General features: G+C 44.3%; 1 protein-coding gene across 2 annotated transcripts; it reads left to right on the forward strand.

Annotated features, from left to right (window-relative positions):
- The first annotated feature begins 3363 nt into the window (after positions 1-3363).
- On the forward strand, positions 3364-14880 carry rcbtb1 (regulator of chromosome condensation (RCC1) and BTB (POZ) domain containing protein 1). Of its 2 annotated transcripts, none has more exons than XM_083776156.1 (12): positions 3364-3647; positions 4338-4578; positions 5074-5224; positions 5583-5749; positions 7702-7860; positions 7950-8057; positions 8846-8988; positions 9505-9695; positions 10257-10383; positions 10925-11076; positions 12828-12958; positions 13475-14880. In XM_083776156.1, exons 2-12 carry the CDS (start codon positions 4453-4455, stop codon positions 13613-13615), a joined length of 1596 nt encoding a protein of 531 aa, XP_083632282.1. In that variant the 5' UTR covers positions 3364-3647; positions 4338-4452; the 3' UTR covers positions 13616-14880. The 2 variants fall into 2 exon arrangements, with proteins under 2 accessions (XP_083632282.1, XP_083632283.1); XM_083776157.1 differs by having other exon boundaries at positions 3522-3582.
- Positions 14881-17014: the final 2134 nt, after the last annotated feature.

The raw sequence follows: 17014 nt of genomic DNA on the forward strand, positions 1-17014 counted from the left end.
GATTTGCACACATGGCCGCTGTCTGTGACAGGGCCATGCCTGCCCTGCCATTCAATGCTGTGAGAGGGGCCTGATGTCCATATACAATTGTACGTAACAGGGATTGTTTTATTTTCCTGGGAAGTAGACTAATAATATACTAATCAAGTATAGTACAGTACTACTACACTAGTACAGCGATGTACAGTACTACAAAGTATAGTACAGTACTACGAAGAACAGCACAGAACAATACAGCACTACAAAGTACTGTACAGTACAGTACTAGTGTAGCCTCAGCTGGGAGACCACAGCCACAGGCAGTCAGGCATGTACGTTACCAGTCGACTAAAGAGCCATGGCTCAATGGGAGAGTAGCAAAGCAGCACTGTATAGCCTACCTGGAAGTGCGTCCACGCGTGCCCGCCAGGGTAACAATACTACTCGCCCCGTTTCTGTTTTCCTCCCAGAATTTTCCCCAGTGAGGGGTGGGAGAGGCTGGACAGCAGACGGCTGGACTTTGAATTTCTCTAACTATAAACTTTCATGACAGCAGAACAAATAAGTACAAATAGCCTATAATTTAGGAAAAGCTACTACAGTGAAGTCTGTTCACAGAAGTTGTTGTAGGATATGTGGGGATTATCTGACGAGGTACCATTTGAGGGGGCAAAACCTTACATATACTAAATAATACTAAATTGTTTATAGGTTCAATATAAGTCAAATAATATAGCCTTTCCACAGGAGTATCTTTTTATATTTTTCCAAAAAGAATACAAACAGCCAATAGCATATACAAAGTTATCCCCCTCACTGGGGAAAGTTCCGGGAGGAAAAACGGGCAAGCACCGGGGCGAGTAGTCCAGTATTCCCAGCCAGCAGCTAGGCTCCACGGACTGACTGGGGGGACCGCCGCCCCAGGGAGACTGACGGAGCTACTAGGTTAAGGTCGCCGCCCGGGAACATACTTGTATAGAGGTTACCCATACACACCGCTGCCACCAATGTAGCCTCGGCTGGGAGGTGAACCCGCGGGTTCCCCATTCCAAAGGCACAGTACGTTACCCGTTGACTAAAGAGCCATGACCCAATGGTCGAGTAGCAACGCAGCACCGTAGACCTAGTGGCAGCAGTGGCCGAACGGTTTGCGGAGCGGCCTTGATACCGGAAGGTCGCCAGTTCGAACCCCGGACCGGCACGTTAAAGTTACCACCGCTGAAGTCCCCTTGAGCAAGGCATTGAACCCCTACCATAAAATGTTCTATGAGCAAGGTGTGGCTGTAAACAAGCATCTCGAGCTTAGTCCACTTCCCTGGGTAAACAAAGAACTTTGCTTTGCTTACCTACAGTATAGCCTACACTAGTACAGTACCAACCAACAGCACCACTCACTTCAGACGGGTCTGATTTTAGACCTATATGTGCTAGTATGGCGCTATCCGGAAGAGTGAGCACCTGTGGGAACCAAATGGGGGGGGACCAAATACATATTTATATATTTTGACAGTTACGACAGTTAAGGTTTAATATTCAATATATGGGGCTTGGGGCCAAATACATATGATTGTTTATTTTAATTACATTAAGTTAATTGGTGCATGTTCACTTCAGTCAAATCATTTACAATATTTACAATATCTCTTTCTCTCTTGACCTGTGTGTTGAAGTAGGAGCTGGCTCCTCTGATCAGCTCTGCTCTAGATAGAAAAAAATCAGACCTGTCTGAAGTGAGTGGTGCAACAGCGCCCCCTGTTGTTACTAGACATACAGTCTACAGTGCAACGGTCCTATGCTGGAAAATAGCAGATATGCAAACTCACAGTCACAGCACATCTCATTCAAGACACTGAACTTGCAGATCTGCCATTTTTACCATCCAAATGCATTATGGTTAAATGGGCCCTAAAATATGCAGAAATTAACTAGAAAAAGTGCCCTTCTGGGCACAGGTCTCCACCAGGAGGATAGGAGAGTGTGTATATGTTTGGCAAAATGTTTGTGTGTGTGCGTGTGCGTGTGCGTGTGCGTGTGCGTGTGTGTGTGTGGTGTGTGTGTGTGTGTGTGTGTGTGACGCAACTTGGCCTGTTGTAGCGCCACCATGAGGCTGATTTGAAAACTGTCAAGTGGCATTTCTTCCTCAGCCTATAGTGGGAATAGGCATGCCGTGGATATGCACGGCTTGGAATATCCGTGGATATGCACGGAATATCCGTGGATATGCTCCTGAGGAGGATTCTAAAAACTACTTATAAATCCTAAAGCCTTGTTTATACTTCACTGTGCAAGTTGCACAGTGCAACGGTCCTATGCTGGAAAATAGCAGATATGCAAACTCACAGCACATCTCATTCAAGACACTGCTGCAGATCTGCCATTTTTGCCATTGAAATGCATTATATGGTTAAATGGGCCCTAAAATGCAGAAATTAACTAGAAAAAGTGCCCTTCTGGGCACAGGTCTCCACCAGGAGGATAGGAGAGTGTGTGATGTTAGGCTAAATGTTTAGGAGTAATTTAAACATGTTTGTTTGGGTTTGTGTGTGTGTGTGTGTGTGTGTGTGTGTGTGTGTGTGTGTGTGTGTGTGGTGTGTCGTGTGTGTGGTGTGTGGTGTGTGGTGTGTGTGTGTGTGTGTGTGTGTGTGTGTGTGTGTGTGTGTGTGTGTGTGTGTGTGTGTGTGTGTGAGAGAGACGCCTGTTGTAGCGCCACCATGAGGCTGATTTGAAAACTGTCAAGTGGCATTTCTTCCTCAGCCTATAGTGGGAATAGGTTTATAGGCATGCACGGCTTGGGAAGCCGTGGATATGCACGGCTTACTGACACGAAACAAGACAGGAACGCCCAAAAACGTCACATCCAGCTTTTTAACAAGACAGGAACTCCCAAAAACATCACATCCGTTTTTTTACCCTGGGCAGAATTTTCTATGGCTGCCAATGCAACTTTTTCCAATCCTTAATCACATACGGACAAACATCAGATATCTATGCCGATAATATCTAACTTGCGGAGGTAACGTGCCTTGTCCACGGGCAACAGATCTTTCAACGTATGGCATTGCAAATGCGTTTGATAATCGCTACTCTGCGCAATATTGTTTTGGAAATGCCGCAAATTGCATTGCAGTGAACGAATCGCAACTTACCCTGGGGGGTGGGCGGAGCCGCGGAGTCGCAGCTGACGCCCCTCCCTCCGCTCTGATGACGCGTTTTCGTGTCAGCTGTTCTTTGGAGTGGTTGCAGTGGTGGCACCACTCAAAAAAAAGTTCACGCTTACGTCATGTGAATTCGACCGGGAGAACGAGTCCAACGAGGGGGTTGGACATCGATGTTGTTGAAAAATAACCTGCTGCTTCAAAACAATGTCATAACATAATATGGAACCGTGGAAGCAATGCAATGACTATTTAAACTAAAGCATGGGATTTACTAGTAGCCTATGTCGCTGAAAGGAACTCAACTCATGTGTGTCGGTCTTTGATTATTCTTGTCTTTCTGATCACGTGGTAAGTTGATGTTTCCGCAAACAGACTCAGGACCAGCATAGAGCTCAGTCAGAAGAACATAACCCTCTGAATATCTCTCAACTGCAGCACGTCGCCAGTACGGTAACGTTATGGTTGATCATCACATCTGTCAACATCACAGAAGGACGTATTTCGTAGCAGGTGGATTAAAATCGAAATTTAACATTTCATGTCGTCATTTCAACCTTAAATCGTTGTCCTCTCTAACGCATTAAATGCCACCGACGGGGATAGCATTTAGCCTCTTTTAGCTTAGCTTGACCTATCGCTCTACTTTTACTTTATTGTTTTGCTGAGTACTGCATTTCTAACAATGGACAACGCTAGCCGACTGACAGCTGCTGTATGTAGCCTACGTAACGCCATTATTCTAGGGTGTGTTTTGAATAAATTGTCGCGCAGCTTTCCCACGCTGTCAGTCGTCTAGCATCTGGCAATTATGCTCTCATATACAACCAGGTATTGTATTCAAAATAGGCTATGGGAGATGTTAGGTATTGAATACCTAACATCTCCCATATCCTATTTATTTGTTTAAAACAAATTTGAGATATGTGAGAGGAATTTTATCCAAGCTGTCGGTAGATATGGGCCCATTTGGTCAGTGCATCGTTGATTTGTAATACGGAAAGATAAACAATGTTGGCAATGGCAGATTGGCAGTGTACTTTCTTATAGTTAATTTACAGTCCAGATTAACTGTGGTTAGGCTTAACGGTAGCATTGTGGATGTCCACAAGCACATGTCCACAAGCAAGAGGCTTATTGGCATAAGCATTTAAAGGTTTTCTTTTTTCTTCTTTTCTTTATGTTCCAATCCTTGTCAACAAGGTGAGGGGATACTGGCACGTTTGCCTACCTGTTCCCTCCCCCTACCCCTCTCCCCTGCCCTGCCCTTGATGTGAGGCAACCATCACTCACCACAAACTCTGAGAAGCTGGACACCATGGTGGACGTGACCAAATGGCCCCTCTTCAGCCTGATGGGGCCCCAGGAGCTTTGTTCCATACGGAAGGTCTGTGTGTATGGAACATCTGCCAATGAGGTCATTTACATCACTGACGAGGATGAGGTGAGAGTTCAATGTCAACAGGGGAGAGTGTGTGTGTGTGTGTGTGTGTGTGTGTGTGTGTGTGTGTGTGTGTGTGTGTGTGTGTGTGTGTGTGTGTGTGTGTGTGTGTGTGTGTGTGTGTGTGTGTGTGTGTGTGTGTGTGTGTGTGTGTGTGGGAGGGACACACGAGTTTTGCTAACCAAGTTTTTACATGAATTCTGACTTCCTTGTTTGCTTGTAAATGTAATAAATTGCAAGATATTTCAATTTCTGAAAAAATGTGGTGCCACTGCAACCACTCGCTGTTTGCAAGGTTGTAATGGGTTATTTCATAGCGGGAGGAGAATGCAATGGCCTGGCAGCACTAGTAGTTTACTGCTACTCACAGCAGGCTATGAATAAGAGTGGGGAATAACTATTATCCACATAATTTGCTTTCTTTGGGGCTGTCACACCATTTTGACATGATTATCAGTAACCCATGTCTCTCGCACCATCCCTCCCCCCTCCCCCCAGGTGTATGTGTTTGGATTGAATTGTAGTAACTGCTTGGGAACGGGAGACAGCCAGAGCACCATTGTACCCAAGAAGTTGGACTTTCTGAGTGGAAGGAAGGTTGTCAGCTTGAATTACGGCAGTGGACCCCACATCTTGCTGGTCACTGAAGGTAACAGTCCTTTGGGCGGTTGTGGCTGAGGAGGTAGAGCAGGTTCGGCTCCTCCTGTCCACATGTCAAAGTGTCCTTGGGCAAGACACTGAACCCTACATTGCCTCCAATGAGTCGGTCGGTGTGAGCTTGCCACCATTGGTGTGTGAATGTGGGAAGTGAGGACGCTTGCGTCGACTGTTCGCCCCTTCACCTCCCGATGTATTAATGAATGAACCATTTTAAAGAGCTTTGAGCACTTGGAAAAGCGCTATATAAAAAATGCAATTCAATTTGGGGGAAATCTGTGAATTTGTTAAATGCAGAATGGGTTTAAAAGTGCTAAAGACATGATTTTAACAACAATCTTACATTTCAGAGGGAGAACTATTTGCATGGGGCCATAATGGCTACAGCCAGTTGGGAAATGGAACCACCAACCAGGGAGTGTCTCCTGTGCTTGTGTCAACCAACCTGATTAATAAAAAGGTCACAGAGGTAGCCTGTGGCTCTCACCACTCTATGGCTTTGACTGACTCAGGAGAGGTGAGTGCAATGCATCCGAATCAAGTTGTATGGCCTATAACACAATTCTACAGCACATACCTCACTCATTATAATTCTTTGCTGTTAGAAAAGCATTTACGAGAGGTAATCCAGCTTTGGTCTCTGCTCTGATTCCTGTTCTGTGAGGCAGTGCTTTGTCCCACTGACCATTATTGGAGCCGACACTCAATCACAACATTTGTACAAATAGGTTGTGCTATAAAGCCTTTATTGTGCAAATTGCGCAAGTAGTGGAGTGACCTGAAGGGATCAAAACACATTTCTGTCGAGCAGCATGCCGTAATGCAAAAATAAATGTTTTTGCCTCAAATTAATTTAGGCAATAGCATTTATCATGGTAAGGATGTGGTAAACTGCTATAACACGTGAAATTGAAACGGAAAAATCCACACACCAAAATCAGCAAAAAAATTGTTGTTTCAAGTAACCCATACTCTTCCAGTTTTCCTGTGACAGAAGTCTGAGATAGCGGCGCCTGTGTTACTCAAAACATAACCTTTTGACAGATTAAATGTGCCGTTTCAATTTCACTTATTTTTGGACCCAGAACTTATTCGATTGGCCTTGAAAGGTGCATGTCGTTTTTATACCTTGATAAAGCCTACTCGGGAACTGCAGTAGTTATTTGTTTTTTCAATAAAGCTTGAACTAAAGATAATGCATGAACTAAAGAAAAAGCCTATTTATTTTTTAATTTGCTCCATGTGCACCTATTCTAGCCAACTACTTTGTTCTTCTTCTTCTGGTTGGGCACAGCTAATTCCCAGGGACAAATTAAAGGAAAAACCAACATGGATGGCGCATCATAAATCTCTGTGACCTCTTGACTGCAAATTAAATGCTTATTAACAAACGACATTTGACCCAATTAAAATGTGTTGTATTTATTAATGACAGGCTAAAATGTTTCATTTGGTAACTTCATTTAAAAAGGAAAAATGATACAGTGAAAACATGTACCGGTATATCTTTTTACTACCAATTATAGATCTAGAAAGGCAAGGCAGACTTCGGAATGGGCCGAGAATATTCAATTAGGTTCATCTCTAAAGCCCAAAGGCAGATATGACAACTTAAATATACAACGAAATGACTGACAATAACCGATACCGATACCAATAATCAAATGAACGTAAGTACTATGCCCAAACCGTATTGTCCCAACACGACCCTTTGGTGTGCAAAGGGTTGGGTTGGGACAAAACTTCTTTTAAGGTAGACCACACCAATGCAACTCAATGAGTTGCATTGGTGTGGTTTACAGTACCTTTGGTTGGGACAAAACGGTTATTAAGGTAGACCAATGCTTAAAATTAGACACATTGGTTAAAATTATGTTTTATATGAATTAATAGGTCTGTATAATCAAAGGCTCCTGTATATGGCCAGTGTTTGACTGAGGTCCTTCTCCAATAAAGAAAATCGAACGGGAACAGTTTAGCCACAAAGTGGAGTAGAGCTCATAGTAGAGACTAAGGGCTGTATTTTGCGTGTCTTAAGTACCAGGTCTTATTCCCTAACTTGAGTAAACTAAAGACCTGGAGGCGTGATCAATGCCATTTGGCTATTCTAAAATACAGCCCTTAGGGCTGTATTTTGCGTGTCTTAAGTACCAGGTCTTATTCCCTAACTTGAGTAAACTAAAGACCTGGAGGCGTGATCAATGCCATTTGGCTATTCTGAGTGGCCAAAGAGCATTGATCACGCCTCCAGGTCTTTAGTTTACTCAAGTTAGGGAATAAGACCTGGTACTTAAGACACGCAAAATACAGCCCCATATGGATTGTAGCAGTACTATATACTGTAGAGATGGAAAAGAACACTGTAACACATCACATTATACCAAACCGAGAAAACAACTTTATGAATTCTACAATGTAACTGTAACTAATCTTTCCCCCCCCCTCCTTTCTAATCTGCCCTCCCAACAGGTGTATGCATGGGGCTACAATAACTGTGGCCAGGTGGGCTCTGGCTCCACAGCTAACCAGCCCACACCTCGGAGAGTGGCCAACTGTCTGCAGAACAAGGTAGCAGTCCGTATCAGCTGTGGTCAGACCTCCTCTTTGGCACTGATTGACAATGGAGAGGTGAGTAGGAGAGTACCTAATTTGCGGTAAAGCTGATAACGCTGTTGCTTGTTGTCAAACACTGGAATAATTACATTTTGTTTCCCCAGGTATATGGTTGGGGTTATAATGGGAATGGCCAACTTGGACTGGGAAACAATGGGAATCAACTCACTCCATGCCGCCTAGTGGCCCTACAAGGTTTTTGTGTGCAACAGGTGAGACACTGTCACTGTTTAAATGTTCTGTGCTATTTTATTAAAAAGTCAGCATACTTTAGTTTCAGTGGCCAGTAAATATATAGTTATCTACAAGTAAGACGCGGAAACGCGGGAAGCGAACGCAGCTCGTAAATTGCAATAACGACAATTAGAATAAATTACATACTTTTTTAAGGTTTCTTTTTTTTTAGTGTGTGTATGTGTGCGTGCAAGTGTGTGTGTGGAGTTACTCCAAAAAAGATATAGTATGGTCCCACAAAGGCCACCTTTAACCTGGTGTCTCTGTTTTGGGCAATTATTTTGAAAATATATCAACAAGCTCACGTGTTGTTGTGATGCGTTGCGAGCTTGTAGATCAGCTGCCGTTGCCACGTGGCACCACTGTACAGCAAAAAGTAAATCAGGCCTAAATCCCTAACCACACCAAAGGGTCGAGACAGTTTTAGCGTTGTCCCTGCGGTGTGATATGTCCTGTTGCACGTTGACACGTGTTGACGCGCGTCGTCCCTAGTGATTCAACGCATGGAATTCAATGGCCCAAACCACACCAAAGGGTCGAGGCGGTTTTAGCGTTAACTCCTTGCAACCGTTTGGACCCAAGGAGTTGCATGGTGATCCTTTGGTGTGGTTAGGGCTGAAGTGGTTAAGGAGTGAATGCAACTGCAAGGGGAAGTATGTAAATGTAAATGTTCTAAAGTAGACATATTTTGGCTTGTTCAAAGATATCTTGGTGAGTAAAATGCTAGGTTTTATGCACTCGACTCACCTGTACTCTTTTGCTCTAGATTGTCTCTGGTTACGCACATTCCCTCGCACTAACGGATGAAGGGCTGCTGTTTGCGTGGGGTGCCAACACATATGGACAGCTGGGCACTGGCAACAAGAGCAATCAGCTCAGCCCTGTGCAAATCCTGTCGGAGAAAGAGAGGTGAAAGACAACCTCAATACACATGTGCAATTGTCAGTCTGTCGAACACACAGTGACTAGTAGACTTGTCACAATTATTACATAATAATAATCATATTATTTGATTATTCGTAATTATTTATTAACAATTATTTTGCATAATCATCATCTTTTCCATGTTGAAAAATGTTCATACATTTTCATAAATAGTGGCAATAGCAGCTCATAAGATCTTTTCTTTTTGACTAATGTTGAGAATGAATCGATAAAAAATGGGCGCTTTCTTTGCATAGTACTTACGTTCATTTGATTATTGGTATCTGTTATTGTCAGTCATTTCTTTGTATTTTTAAGTTGTCATATCTGCCTTACCAGTTTCTTTTTCAAAGCCTAGAAGCCAAACAGAAATGTTTATGTTCCAATGTTCAATGGAAAACTTTCAATCGTTCATAGCAGTTATTTGTTTGACAATGAAGTAAAATGTAATGATCGTGATACGGCCTGACACTGACATCTCACCTCTGCTATCCTTGACAGAATTGTGGAGATTGCTGCCTGCCACTCGACACATACATCAGCTGCGAAGACACAGAGTGGCCAGGTGTACATGTGGGGCCAGTGCAGGGGCCAGTCCATCGTACTGCCTCACCTCACGCACTTCAGCTGCACCGACGATGTATTTGGCTGCTTTGCGACGCCCTCGGTTATGTGGAGACTGCTTTCCATGGGTAAGGACGTCCATAGCATTGCTACAGAGTTTCTCCGGGGCTTGTCATTGTCTGATGTAAAAAAAGAGAAACAAAAATGTACAAACTGTGTATATACCACACACGCGCACACACACACACACACACACACACACACACACACACACACACACACACACACACACACACACACACACGCATGAGAAGTTACAGCATTCACATGAGGTTAAAAATAAGGTGCGAAAGTGGCAACACATTGGTATGTCCACATACGGCAGTTATGTGCATTGTGACATAAGTTGCCAACAAAACACATGGGGCAGAAAACCTTACAGGCAAAGAAAAATCACACCTGTGTGAACTGAGCGGTGCGACTATGCTGTTGTTGTTATAGGTATAGTGCAAAACCCCAGGTCACACAGCACTAGCCGCCCGTGCTGAAATGGACACACACACACACACAGGGAAGCCCCCGATGCCATTACGTGGCATCATTCATTACACTACCTTTTACAATTTTATTTTACAATGATCAAATCTGATTAATGACACCCAATGTATGCATGTGCGTTCTCTCCCCAGAGCACGATGACTTTCTGACTGTGGCCCAGTCACTGAAGAAAGAGTTTGACAGCCCTGAGACAGCTGACCTTAAATTCAGTGTAGATGGCAAATACATACATGTCCACAAAGCAATTCTCAAGATTCGGTAAGGTTCAGGACAAGAGTTCTTTATAACATTTTGTAGAAAAAATAATGGCAGTGGAAGGAAGAATAATGGTGGCGAACTTAAAGAAGGTCCAAGGCAACTAGATTCAGTTCAAGTAGAAAAATCCTTTATTCCATATTTTTCTTTAAAGCAAGGGTTAAAATAAGCTGGTGTAAGTTTGGCTGGAAGGGGTTGGCACGATTACATAATTTAAAATTCTTTATAGTCTTATTTGAACCCATGTCTTCTAAATCATGACAATTTTCTGAAAAACCTAATGTTTCTATATCAGTGGTGCTCAATATTTCATGTCAAGGATATATGTATTTGGCTACTGGCCCCAGAAGCAAAGATTTGCGCCACTTTTTCACAATTTTGTTTCACAAGCTTGTAGATCTGCTATTTTTCAACAGCTAAAGCATAACATAATGCTTAAAACACCAAAAGGGGTTACCGCCCTAAATGGGTTAAAGGCATGTATCAGTTTGGTTAAAATGTAAAAACAAAAACGTATGAAAAAACCCCTCCCGCCTCTCTGCAGATGTGAGCATTTCAGATCCATGTTCCAGTCCCACTGGACTGAAGACATGAAGGAAGTGATCGAGATAGATCAGTTCTCTTATCCGGTGTATCGCTCCTTCCTGGAGTTCCTCTACACGGACAACGTGGAACTGCCTCCTGAGGATGCCATTGGTCAGTCACCTTCACATCCTGTATACGCAGCTGGTTTTCTATCCTAAGTTGATTGTATTCACCTAGAACAGCGGTCCCCAAACCTTTTTGGCTGTGTGTTATACATTTTTAAAATTTGATTATGGCAAATAATCACAGAATGTCACTGCACTGAGAGACATGCAGCTGGTGTAGGGTACTCCTGCAGCTGCTCTATACATCTCCTTACAACAGTGGTTTACCAGATTTTGCCGTTTGTGCTAAATAACGCCATAAAACCACCATAGAGCGCCGAAGTCCTGGTGTAACTCGCTCATCCCCTGGTTCATGGAAGTTTTTCTCTATGGAGAATAACATTGGGTCCACTTAAAATGGTCTCATATATGAATTGTGGTCTAAAAATAAACAAACTGTCCTGGCGATATTGCCGGGGAGCTGTCTCTGTATCGTGTACGACAGTCGGTCGTATATGATACAGTCCGTTTCTAGCGAAAATGTAACTAATTCTGCAGCAGTAACATTTCCGTTTTCGCTCATTCAGTTGATTCTTCATATCCATATGAGTGAAACGGCCTGGGTGATTTGTTTATTTTTCAAACGCAGTGAGGCGATCTAAATGCGATCGCCTCACTGCGATCTAAATGCAAAAAAGTACATGAACCCGTGGACTTAGCGCCCTCTGCCGATATTGACACCAGACTTCGGTGCTCTATTACTCTTTTCATGTCACACACCCCCTTACCTAGAGGGCAATCAATCAATCAAGTTCATGCACCACAAGTGGTGCACGCACCACAGTTTGGGAACCCCTCGCCTAGAGAGACCCAGGTCGACCTAGTTCCTGATTCGACAGCTAGAATTTCAATGACGCCTGATGAACGCAACCAATTACCATAGGATGGAAACCCAGCTGTACCAGGGGTCCTAAGAAGCAAGTCTATGAACCACTGCTGTAGTCCGTGCTCTACCGATGGGCCAATAGTTTATATGCACAGCAGCCATTTTTGGAAAGAACTCTTCCTACTTCTGGGCAAGGTATATGAAAAATAAGTTAAAGACACCAACGTCGTTTTCCGCTGTCATGCAAGTCCAGACCGCAGATTCGTCGCACCGTGGGAGCCAAACTACACCCGGTAGTTCGATGGAAGCCCAGTGACCAGCTCATGAACGAACACAATTTCTGAATGACTGAGACCTTTGTAATGTAATCGCTTCTGGAAAATAACAATATAACAAAAATATAACATCGTGTATGATAGTGTCATGGTGGCCGCGTATCGTTACATCAACGGCTTCCTTACCTTCTTTTTCAAAAACCTTGCTTCCGGGCCCCTTCCCTACTTCCTTCACAGGTGTTAGCGATGATACTAATCAAGGCTCTGTTCCATTTAGTGTACAGTGGCTCTCAAACTTTAACATTTTAAGGACCCCATAACTCTGAGAGTGTACAAAATGTTAGAACCAAATGGTTCTAACAAATGGACCCTTTACGGACCCTTTACACTTCCATTTGTACACTCTCAGAGTTACACAAACGTATTTGCCATTTGGAACCCACTCAAGGACACTTTGAGACCCATTGGTGTAGCAGAGTTTCCAGAATGGCCTTAATTAGTTATCATTGGTAAAGGAAGTAGTATTGGTGAAGGAAGGAACAGAGTTATTCTGTGTGCATATACCCTATTAGTCGGTGGTCATGGTTACCATGGCATGAACCATTTATTTCGCTCAAACTACCTACCTGTTAACTGCATCTGTCTTGTCGCTCTCAGGCCTGCTGGACCTGGCCACGTCATATTGTGAAAACCACCTGAAACGTCTGTGCCAGCACATCATAAAGAGGGGGATCACTGTGGAGAACGCCTTCTCTCTGCTCTCTGCGGCTGTGCGCTACGATGCAGAGGTCAGTCTCTACGGGACCCACGTTTACATGGAGTTCAATGGAAGCCAACGACACGCAGTAGATACAAAAACATTCTGCCTGTTGAGTGATTACTAAACTACATTAATTTCTGAAAGGCTTTACAAAATGCTTCACATATGGACCACAAAGGATTAAAAACGAGGTACAATACATGAACCATGGTCAGAATAACCATAAAATCAGATAAAGAAATGTATAAAAATCAAATCATATAGACCTTGGGAACCACATGGGAACGGCATGGTTGATTGATTCAACTGATATATTTGTCCCACATCTTTTGTGATTGAACACTTGTTCTAAAACTGATATTATTGATGAGTGGTGCTGCTGTAGACGTTAACATAATTTATCTTTGGACGTTAAAGCTTAAGATATATATTTGAAGGCCACAGCTGGGACTGTGGACGGGAGTCCAGGCTTTTAGGATAACGCAAGCTGCTATAGTTCCACTTGTTTATTTGTTGTTCTTGTGTTTTCCTTGTTGAAATGTAGGACCTGGAGGACTTCTGCTTTAAATTCTGTGTGAACCACTTGACAGAGGTGACCCAGACTACTGCCTTCTGGCAGATCGATGGCAATATGCTCAAAGACTTCATCTGCCGAGCCAGCCGCTGTGGAGCTTTTAAGAACTGACCACGAGCCAAGATGAGACGGTAGAAACCAGACAACGGTGACACTCTGTAGTCAATATTCCTCCACTGGATTCCACGCAGCTTCGTCGATGAGAGCTTTTTACAGTGTTTGAGGATGCACAACACATGCAGTGTAGATCCGTACATTACTACCATGGACTTGACATGACTCATCTCATTCCAGAGCAAGAACCAGCACCATTTGGGGAGCTAGAGAAGAAGCTACATTAATTTAGCCCACCTAACGACATCACTATTCGGTGATCCAGTTAGCTGCTGTTTTTGCCGAAGTGCCTGACTGGCTATTGATGAGCATGCATTCAATTTGAAGCAGAGACTGACACGGTTTGTGCTGTCCAGCGAAAACATTTACCGGTATGTCCAAGACTGTTACTTTTAAGGAAATGGAAAACAGAACCTGTGTTCCAATGGATCCAATGTAGTTATTTAGTCACAAGCTCTTATTACTTTTCATTGGTTAAATGTGTATACAACTCACATTCAACCACTTTATTTAAAATATTTATTTTTGCATTCCTACTTAATTTGCATAGTGAGAGAGAGACACACAGAAAAGTTAGTTGGCATAGCAACAATGTGGTATAAACACTTTTAACCTGGCATACGTATACTATTTGGGGAGGTCATTATAGGCAAACATTTTCTAAAATGTTCGTATAACGACACATTCTGACTATTCCTGTATAAAAAGGGCATTCATTTATGATAAAACAAAACAATTTTGACAAAATGAAATATGCAGATATAAGGGTTCTACACAACGGCGACCATATGCAAGCACTCTTAAGACATTGCCTCACCATGCTTTGTTGCATTTTCTTCATCCTTTTCCCACTTCTATGGATTCCATTTGATTGTTCTTGAATGGTTGGACTGATACTTTTGGCAACCTCTCTTGATTTCTTAAGTTATTTCTCCTCAGTGGGCTCATATGCACTGAGCATAAAAAGGCCAAGTATATATTCAGCTTGGGGGATTGGGTTTCGTTTGCACTTCTTAATTCTAGGCTAGAACCAGTTTTTAAAAACTGAGTGAAGTTGAGTTGTACTAGCCTACTGTATTTTTAGTACCCTTATTTTTTACAGTTTCTATTGTTATTTTATTGCTATAATGTACTGCCATTATACTGCAGAGCAGATACGTTTTTGTTGATTTGCGCTATCATTTTTTTAATTATTAATGAATGCAGAATCAGATCAGTTCATTGATAAACTGCCAATAAATATTTGTGGGACAATTGTACAAGCTTTTTGTTCTGTCTATATAATTAAGAAAATAGCTTGGCCTTGGTCTCAGAATGGTACAGTGGTAGCCTGGGTAAACCCACTCCCCCTTTACAGACTTTACATTTTAAATGAGAAAAAGAGGTTGCGCATCAGCAATGGCTTTCAGTGTCTGTCTTGCTGTGTTTGAGGGTGAAAGTGAGGGAATTGGAGGAGTGGAAGGTGACGTCAGACAGGCTAGGTAGGGTGACGGGAAGGGTCGTAGCGGGCGGAGGAAGACGTGAACTCTGAGCAGCGTAGGAAAGCGAGGAGGAACAAGCTTTCTAGGGTGAGGGCGACCAGGGGGGACAGGTACCCAGAGAGGAGTGTGGCCAGGCACTTGGGGAGTGAGTCGGAGGCGAGAGGCTGGCGGCCGGAGGGGGGGGGGGTGGGGGGGCAGAGGGGGCTTCGGCATGGCGAAACCCTCGGAGTAACATTATGTGGGGGTGAGTGACGGACGGGCATGGGGACCCGTGGAGGAGGTAGACTTGCGTGGTGGAGGTGCGAAGACTGAGGTGAGAGTGAGGGGGGGGGATGGGGAAGGGAGGAGGGTTTGAAGCAGATGATGCGTGCGCGGTGTGCGGGTGAGGGTGGGGGGAGGAGGGAAGAGAGTGCCGGGCACGTGTCTGTTGGTGCTGCTGAGAAGCAGGAGGCTGGTGGGCGGAGTTGGAGGGAGGTGTGGCCCGGGTGGGCGGGGCCGCACTGCGTCCAGAACGGCCTGAGGAGTTGGCCAGCCAGGCAGCAGACGGTGCCGCCTTCCGGTCGGTGCGCTGGAACGGGATGCCTCTGGCCGTGAGGAGGCGCTGGAGGCCGGCCACCGTCCAGTCGGCGGCTGACAGCAGGAGCGAGCCGAAACTGGCGGTGACCGGGGTGAAGGAACGGGAGGGCCGAGTGGAGGAGGACGGCGCGTGGCTGCTACTCGAGCGCGATGCGGGCCCCGGCTGCGCTGGCGGAACCGAGAGCTCGGAGCGGGAGCCCGACATGCTGGTGGGGACGAGCTTACAACGGTGTCTGTTCTAGACCACGTAGGCAGTAAGAACAGGTAGGTGGCGCCGCACAGGTGTATTTATGCTGTGGTAATTGTGGCAGGATTGGCCAGGTGATAATGAAAAGCAGGTGAGTTTGATAAGGAGGGGGGAGTGATTGATAAGGAGGGAGGAGTGGTTAAGTCAAGGTGAGCGGAAGGAGGCCTCTTCTCCCGAAACTGTGTTGTATAAATACAACTTCCCAAAACGACATACTATAGTATAGTATGTATTCCGAAACCGTTTTTGTCTCCACCAGGCCGACGGCCAGGGGGGAGAGTATGTTTTGTTTTGTACGTCCTTCCGTCCGTGTGTCCTTCCGTCCGTGTGTCCTTCCGTCCGTCCGTTATGAGCTAATCTCCGGCACCGTTGGCCCGATCCATGCCAAACTGTGCACACACACTCCCTGGATGCCAACGGCGAACCTCTGCCCCAAATATTCCTCAATGGCCTGTTATAGCGCCACCATGAGGCCGATTTAGTCCTTCCGTCCATCCGTTATCAGCTAATCTCCGGGAAACCGTTGGCCCGATCCATGCCAAACTTTGCACACACACTCCCTGGATGCCAACAACGAACCCAAATATTCGGCCTGTTATAGCTTCACCAGGAGGCCACAACCACAACCTGGTGGAGACCTGTGCCGATGGGCACTTTTTTATATAGTGCTTTCAAATTCTAGAAATGTATAATGGGGCTCAATGGCAGATATTCACCTAGAAACTCTATTCAAACTTTTTATAATTAGTGTGGTTTCCTATGGGCAACCATAATATTGTTCCCCTTACCTTACTCTTTCTTTCTTTTTTTCTTTCTTTCTTTCTTTCTTTCTTTCTTTCTTTCTTTCTTTCTTTCTTTCTTTCTTTCTTTCTTTCTTTCTTTCTTTCTTTCTTTCTTTCTTTCTTTCTTTCTTTCTTTCTTTCTTTCTTTCTTTCTTTCTTTCTTTCTTTCTTTCTTTCTTTCTTTCCTTCCTTCCTTCCTTCCTTCCTTCCTTCCTTCCTTCCTTCCTTCCTTCCTTCCTTCCTTCCTTCCTTCCTTCCTTCCTTCCTTCCTTCCTTCCTTCCTTCCTTCCTTCCTTCCTTCCTTCCTTCC

Source organism: Protomyctophum parallelum, assembly GCF_964188405.1.
Source record: "Protomyctophum parallelum genome assembly, chromosome: 11".
Classification (NCBI taxonomy): Eukaryota; Metazoa; Chordata; class Actinopteri; order Myctophiformes; family Myctophidae; genus Protomyctophum; species Protomyctophum parallelum.

Coding starts and splice junctions, on each gene's coding strand:
- rcbtb1 (XM_083776156.1), top strand. CDS start 4,453: ATGGTGGACGTGACCAAATGGCCCCTCTTCAGCCTGATGGGGCCCCAG. Junction 5,225..5,582: donor CATCTTGCTGGTCACTGAAG/GTAACAGTCCTT, acceptor CTTACATTTCAG/AGGGAGAACTATTTGCATGG. Junction 5,750..7,701: donor CTTTGACTGACTCAGGAGAG/GTGAGTGCAATG, acceptor CCCTCCCAACAG/GTGTATGCATGGGGCTACAA.